This window comes from Lemur catta, chromosome 18 (genome assembly GCF_020740605.2).
Source record: "Lemur catta isolate mLemCat1 chromosome 18, mLemCat1.pri, whole genome shotgun sequence".
Classification (NCBI taxonomy): Eukaryota; Metazoa; Chordata; class Mammalia; order Primates; family Lemuridae; genus Lemur; species Lemur catta.
The window spans coordinates 38,465,830-38,472,322 of record NC_059145.1 but is presented as its reverse complement, the minus strand read 5'-3'; the positions used below and the strand labels follow the sequence as shown (position 1 = coordinate 38,472,322).

Here is a 6,493-nt window from a genome sequence, read left to right as displayed (position 1 = left end):
ATCTCCTGTGACCTCTCCATGGACCCAGTGAGGTGTAGGCACAAAGCCCAGGGCTGGCAACCCTAACTAACTGGAACCTGACTCCCCCCAGGCTGCTTCCTCGTCATGAGGAGTCAGATGTTCTTAGAGGGCCTCTGTTTTTTTGTTTGTTTGTTTTTTGAGACAGAATCTCTCTGTTGCCCCAGCTAGAGTGCCATGGCGTCAGCCTAGCTCACAGCAATCTCAAACTCCTGGGCTCAAGCAATCCTTCTGCCTCAACCTCCAGAGTAGGTGGGACTACAGGCATGCGCCACCATGCCCGGCTAATTTTGTCTATATATATTTTTAGTTGTTCATATAATTTCTTTCTATTTTTTAGTAGAGACGGGGTCTGGCTTTTGCTCAGGCTGGTCTCGAACTCCTGAGCTCAAACGATCCACCTGCCTTGGCTTTCCAGAGTGGTAGGATTACAGGCGTGAGCCACCGCGCCCGGCCAGGCCTCTGGTTTTATAAGTGTTTTTTCTGGTCCTTTCTACCCTTCAGGGGTCCCAACGGAAGCAGGATGGAAGTGGAGTGTGTGCTTGGGAGGACTGCCTGTAAGCTGAATAGAGCAGGAGTGGGACAGAGTTGCTCCAGGACTAGGAAAGTGGCAGCAGGGAAAAGAGGAAGTAGGGGTAGGGACTCGTGGCTTTATGCTGCTTCCTTAGGCCCAGGCCTGCGCTCTTGGCAGGTAGGGCCAGCCCAGCCCCAGTAACAGCGGCAGCTGAATGACTTCCAATCTCCAAAGCTGCCATCTGGTTGTAGGTGCAGAAAGGCTTCCATCTGTCCTGGGTCTCTCCGGGCACAGCGCCCATGGCTGTAGCACCGCTGGTGACTGCAGGCCATGGCTGCCCTGGTTGTGTTGATCACATATGGGCCCAGGGTGCCCACCAGGTAGTCATGGAGTTGCCAGCATTTCTTCTGAGGAGAAGGGAAGGGCTGTCAATGCTCCTGCTCTATGGCCTTGCCATGCCTCTCCCCCCACTGTGATCCCAGCATGTGCTGCATAACAGGCTGAAGGGGGCTATGATCACCTCAGAGGTGGAGAAGCTCAGGTCCCCCCAGAGCACCACGCCGGTCACGCCCAGTGCTGCACTCACACCAATGGTCTGCACGAGGTCATCCTGGAGGCAGAGAGCTGCTAAGCCAGGATTAGGTGGGCCAGATCCATGTAAACCCACCTTCATTTTATAGAGACTCTTCTGGTTCAGTGCCATGATCTGATTCTACCTCTAGAGTTGGGCTCCTCTGTACTGAACCTCCTGACTGGCTTCTCAGGCCCTCCACTCAGAATGTCTCCCTTCAGATCAGAGGTCCAAAGGCTGGGTCTTGCCTTACTCCTCAAGATCTCCCAGGGCCATGCCCTCCCTGTCAGATGTTTCAGGACATGTCCTTCCCCTCAGAATCCCCAGATCAGGACCTCCCCCTCAAATCCCACTGGGCCAGGTCCTCTCTTCAGACCTTCCTAGGACAAGGCCATGCCTCCCAACTCAGATCCCTAGACCGCAGCTTCCACTTACCTGGGACAGGAACCTCCCAGAGGTGTGGTGTGTTAGGCGGGCGTAGGCCAGGACAGGCAGGGGATGTGGGTGCCCAGCAAGGGCCACACGGAAGGCCTCCTCCAGGCGGTGTCGGACAAAGGCCTGGTGGTAGGCAGGTGGCAGTCTGGGTGGAAGGTAGATGCTAGGGAAGAGGGCACTGGAGGCAGCCCAGAGCCAATGCAGTCGGGTGTTGCGGGCAAGGGTGGCTGCACAGCAGCGGCCCGTGTAGTTGGAAGCCATACCACGCCAGCCATTGCCACAGGCTGGGTAGCGATAGAAGCCCCAGAGCCCATGGGGCCGCAATGCCTGGCCCAGCCGCAGGGTTTTTTCCATCAGTGCACGTGCCGCCTGCTCAAAGCCAGTATGAGCCTTGTGGAGCTGCTCTTGAGGGTCCAGGTCGGGGAACACTTGTTGTGCCCAAGTCCAGGAAGCTGCCTGATAGGCTCGGCGGCGGCCCCAGTTCCCAGCCCAGAGTGGATACCACTCCTCCCAGTCTAGCACTGCCAGGCCAGCAAAGCTGGGTTGCAGGCTGTGATAGATCTGGTTGGCAGCCCGTGTCAGGTGGCGGTCAAGGGGCACAGCCTGGGGAATGCCCCCATTGTGAGCTGTGCCCCTAGGCCCAAGGTAGGGATACAGGCCGAGATGGTTCTTGTAGAAGATGGTGATGTTCTGGCCATAGAAATGCTGGCCATGATTAGCTATGATGCCCAGGACATTGAGTGGCAGGTGCACACCAAAGCGAGCCTTACAGCGGGCTGAGGGTACATTCCATAGCACGGAGAAGGGGCGTTCAGGGGCCTTCAGCAGGGGCTGGCCACACCCCAGGCACAGGGCCACCCCTAGTACCAGGGCTGGGCCTAGCTGCATGGTCACACCCCAGGGATGGCAACCTGCAGGAGAGAGGGGGTTTGAGCTTAGAGGCCATGGCCATGGCCACACCTTCCACACAGCAAGGAAAGTCGAGAAAGCTCCCCTAGCTCTTCCCCATAAGGATGGGGAGCTGGGGAAATCACGGTTCCCCAGGGGTCTCATAGGAATCTCAGAGCAGCCACATCCCAACAGCTTCCCTCCTATGTTCTTACTCTGTCAAGATACCACTGTGATCTCTGATACCTCACCTAACCACAGCTGTCACAAGTCCCCTTCTTTCCTCTGCCCATCTTGTTCCCTGCCCCAAGAATACTCAGCTCCCACTGCCTTGCCTGCCTGGCTTAGTTCCTACTCAGCACTCAAGTCTCTGTGATGGTATCACCTACCCTGGGAAGTCACCTGGATCCCTAGGTGGAGTGAAAACATTTGGGCTTCTGAAGCCTCTGTACCTCCCTTGTCCCTCCATGGACCCTGCTACTGTATGCCTGCTTGTCTCCCTATCTGTTCCTTTGGGTGGAGACCCTACCTGTCTAGTTTGCCATTGCCTACCCCCATCCAGAGCTTGACACATAGTAGGTGCTCAGGGGATGGTAATGAGTGAACAGGGAAGAGAACAGCCAGTCCCCTGGGCCTGGCAGGGTGAGGGGCAAAAGACAGGTGTCCTCTCATCAGTGGCCCCAGGGCGAAGGTAGATCTGGGGCTTCTGCAGGAATAGGGGACCTGAGAGGTGAGGGTGGGGGTCAACAAATAAACTGTCACAGCCACACCCAACAGAAGCCTTTATTCAGCCACACTGATGGCTCTGAGCCAGAGCTATGGAGCTACCTCCTGGACCCACTGGTACCCAGGAAACACGCCTAGGCTAAAGCTGCCCCCCAGGGGCTAGGGGCTGAGGTATGGCCAGGGGGCTGAGGCCAGTACCGTCCCAGGCAGTCCACTGACCCAGAATAGCAGTCCCTTGCCTTGGGTGGCCCTCAGATGTCTTTCTCCATCCAGAATATGGGGCATCCCTTCAGGTCTTTGTATTGTGTCTCTAGCAGGCTTTTTGGAGGGTTCCATGATGGAGTTGGGGGTGAGGTGGTCAGGGGCTCAGGCAGGGGAGGGGGTGGTGGCAATGGAGGTCCCTTGGGGCCCCTTGGGGCAACTTGGGCCATCAGGTTTGGGGCCTTGCACGGTGGCTGGGGAGAAGGGGCCCTGGGGAAGGCACTGAGCAGGGTCGTAGGCAGCCGTCGGCTGGTGAAGACCAGGCCCTGCACAGGCTCACCCAGCTGGTAGCCCAGGTGGGCATAGAACTGCATCTGGTCATGGGTGGTGAGGTGTAGCCTGCGGAAGCCCCGGGCCCGAGCAAAGACCTCCAGGCCCTCCATGAGTTGGCGGCCAAAGCCACGGCCCCTCAGGGCCCGGGCCACCACCACTGTCTCCACTAAAAGGCTCTGGGGCCTGTCCATCACCCGTGAGAGGCGGGCATGGCCCACTACAATGGGTGCTGCTTTGGGCATGTGTGGGGTGCTCAGCAGCATCAGGCAGAGGGGGAAGGCATCTGAGGACTGGCCCAAGGAGTGTAGGCGGGAGGCACGGCTGCGGGGCCACTGCTCATTGATGAGATCGGCACAAGCATCCAGGAGCTCTGGTCGGCAGTGCACAGGCTCCAGGGTCAACTCAGCCAGGTTGGGGGCTGGGGTCTCCTCTGGCTGTGTTTCAGGATCCAGATTAAGCTCAGCCAGGCCAGGTCTGAGGGTCATCTCTGGTTGCCGTGTGGAATCCAGGTTCAGCTCAGCTAGCCAGGGGCTCAGGGTCAGCTCTGGCTGACGTGTGGGATCCAGGGTTAGCTTGGTCAGGCTGGATCTCAGGGTCAACTCTGGCTGGCATGCCAGATCCAGAGGCAGCTCAGCTGGGCTGGCATTCAGGATCACCTCCATCCAGTGCGTAGGCGCTAGGGCAGGGGTCAGCTTGGCTGGGCCAGGGCTCAGAGTTGGCTGTTGCCTACATGTAGGATCCAGGCTCAGATGAGTCAGGCTGGGAGCCAAGGTCACCCCCTACTAGGTTGCAGGTAGCTCAGCACCAGGCTGGAGGTTAAGACCACAGTCTCCAGGCAGTGGTATCTCCTCAGACCACAAGGGCTCTCCTCCTGTAGATAACAGCCATGGTGGGCTGTGCCAGGAGGGAAGATAGGTTGGGGCAGGGAGGGCTGGCAGAGCACAAGGGGGCCATGCATACTGAAACTGGTGAGTGGTGGGCTGTACCTTGTCCCACACTCACTTGATGGCACAGGTGACCTGGAAGAGACCCATACCCTATACCGGGGATACGAGAGAGCAGGGGAGATGGATTCAGGTGTCCTGCCCCACGTTGGAGAGAGGCTGAGGGCAACAATAAGCTGCTGAAGGCTGGGGTAGAACCCGGGAGTCCTGGCCCCAGCCTGCTCTGGCTACAAAGTTGTCCTCCCCAGGACCTCACTGTGCCAAGACAGCCAACCCAGCTTACTTGTTGGCCATCCTGTCCCTAGTAGTTCATCACTATGGCTTCGGATAGAACATGCAAACCAGACACTACATCCTCTGTTTAAACCCCTGCAAGGTTCCCTTCAGAGGAAACACTGCCCCCAGAAGTTCCCCTGTCCCTTTCTTCTCCCTACATTCCAACTCTCCTCCAGCTCCGGACCTTTTCAACCACCTGGGCCATGCCCATCACCTCACCAGTACTGGAGCCCCACTTACCCACCCAGCAGGCTCAGTTTCCCCCTCATTTGATTGCCTTCTCTACCAGGGGCACAGAGCCCATGCCCCAGTCCGCAATTCTCCTACCTCAGGACACTTTGGGTATGGACCCAACTGTCCCCTCAGATGGGGCCCCAGCAGCACCAGCACTAGGCCTGGCCCAGTCACACAGCAGTGTTGCCTTTGCAGGCCTCGTTCCCCACTGGCCTGAGTTTCGCAGCCACCCTAGATAAAGACCACAGCTTCCTTCCTATATCCACAGGGGAGTCCAACGGCCACCAGGTTGGGGGCCCAGACCTCCTGTGCCCAAATTCTACTGTTTGCCCACTTTAACCAAGGTCTTGCTGGCAGAAGGGTCTATGCCCAAGGGCGGGGGGGATTTCTGTGGTGGGCGGCCAGCTGGGCCCTACCCCTCTGCTCACCTGCTCTAGAGGAGGCCTCCTAGGTCCCCTTCCCAACCTTCCCTGAGCTGGAGGCCCATTCAACACTGGTCAGTAACAGGCAGCCCCCTCCCCTCACACCACATCCCATTCACAGAGCTATAAGCCCCTCACCTGCATCAGCCGCACCTCTCGGTCTGAAAGGAGGAAGACCCAAGATCCGCCCCTAGGCCTGGAGCCCCAGGCTGCCCGGCGGGCTTAACCCCTTCAGTGCCGACCCCACCCACTATGGGCGTGGCGAGGCTCCGGGTGCTCAGAGAGGGGCCGCCCCGTGTCTCCCGTGCCTTGGTTTCCTCCTCCCCCTTAGTGGGCATAGGCCATGGAACTTTTGGGGATAGGGCTTCAAAATCTTGATTCTCTGGGTAGGCGTGGCTCGGCATGCTCTGGGTGGGAACGACCGACGCAGGGAGGGCGTGCAAGGTTGCATGGCCAGTTGGGGACCGCACGCGCGGGGAGGACGCACAGACAGCGCGTGGGGAAGGGGTGGTACTGACATGTTGACGCCGGTCTCTGGGAAGTTCTGCGTCCTCGCTCCTCCTGGCTCGGTATCGCTGTTTCTGGCTCGGACTCCTCGGTCCGCCAGCGCTCGCCCCCAGTGGTGTGGCGGACGTACTGCAGCGGTCGCGGCCCGCGGCGCAACGCCTTGTCCTAAATCTGCCGGGACGGCCCCGCCCCAGCCCGCGCGCGACGCCGCTTAGGCCCCGCCCCTGGTTCTGCGCGTCACAAGACTGACCCGGCGCAGACTCAGTCTCTGCCCCTCCAGCTTCGACTGAGCCTGCCAGAATGTGCGGCTGGCTTCGCCTCCCCACTACCCAGCCCCGTCCCGGCCTAGCGTCTGGCTCGGGTCCCGCCTCTCCTCGGCTCCGCGGAGGCCCCGCCCCGGCCCGACGTGTCGCGGCTTCTGCCA

General features: G+C 59.4%; 2 protein-coding genes across 9 annotated transcripts; both read right to left on the bottom strand.

Annotated features, from left to right (window-relative positions):
- Positions 1–403: 403 nt before the first annotated feature.
- HYAL3 (hyaluronidase 3) lies at positions 404–6,153 on the bottom strand. 3 transcript variants are annotated; one of them, XM_045530160.1, is made up of 4 exons: positions 6,081–6,153; positions 1,539–2,449; positions 1,053–1,142; positions 404–939 (listed from the first exon to the last, which is right to left on the bottom strand). In XM_045530160.1, exons 2-4 carry the CDS (start codon positions 2,424–2,426, stop codon positions 670–672), a joined length of 1,248 nt encoding a protein of 415 aa, XP_045386116.1. In that variant the 5' UTR covers positions 2,427–2,449; positions 6,081–6,153; the 3' UTR covers positions 404–669. The 3 variants fall into 3 exon arrangements, with proteins under 3 accessions (XP_045386116.1, XP_045386117.1, XP_045386118.1); XM_045530161.1 differs by lacking the exon at positions 6,081–6,153 and adding an exon at positions 5,701–5,745; XM_045530162.1 differs by lacking the exons at positions 1,053–1,142; positions 6,081–6,153 and adding an exon at positions 5,701–5,745.
- NAA80 (N-alpha-acetyltransferase 80, NatH catalytic subunit) lies at positions 3,194–6,168 on the bottom strand. 6 transcript variants are annotated; one of them, XM_045530165.1, is made up of 2 exons: positions 6,081–6,168; positions 3,194–4,580 (listed from the first exon to the last, which is right to left on the bottom strand). In XM_045530165.1, the coding sequence occupies exon 2, from the start codon at positions 4,346–4,348 to the stop codon at positions 3,404–3,406; it is 945 nt and encodes a 314-aa protein (XP_045386121.1). In that variant the 5' UTR covers positions 4,349–4,580; positions 6,081–6,168; the 3' UTR covers positions 3,194–3,403. The 6 variants fall into 6 exon arrangements, with proteins under 6 accessions (XP_045386121.1, XP_045386120.1, XP_045386119.1 ...); XM_045530164.1 differs by having other exon boundaries at positions 3,194–4,557; positions 6,081–6,167; XM_045530163.1 differs by having other exon boundaries at positions 3,194–4,412; positions 6,081–6,161.
- Positions 6,169–6,493: the final 325 nt, after the last annotated feature.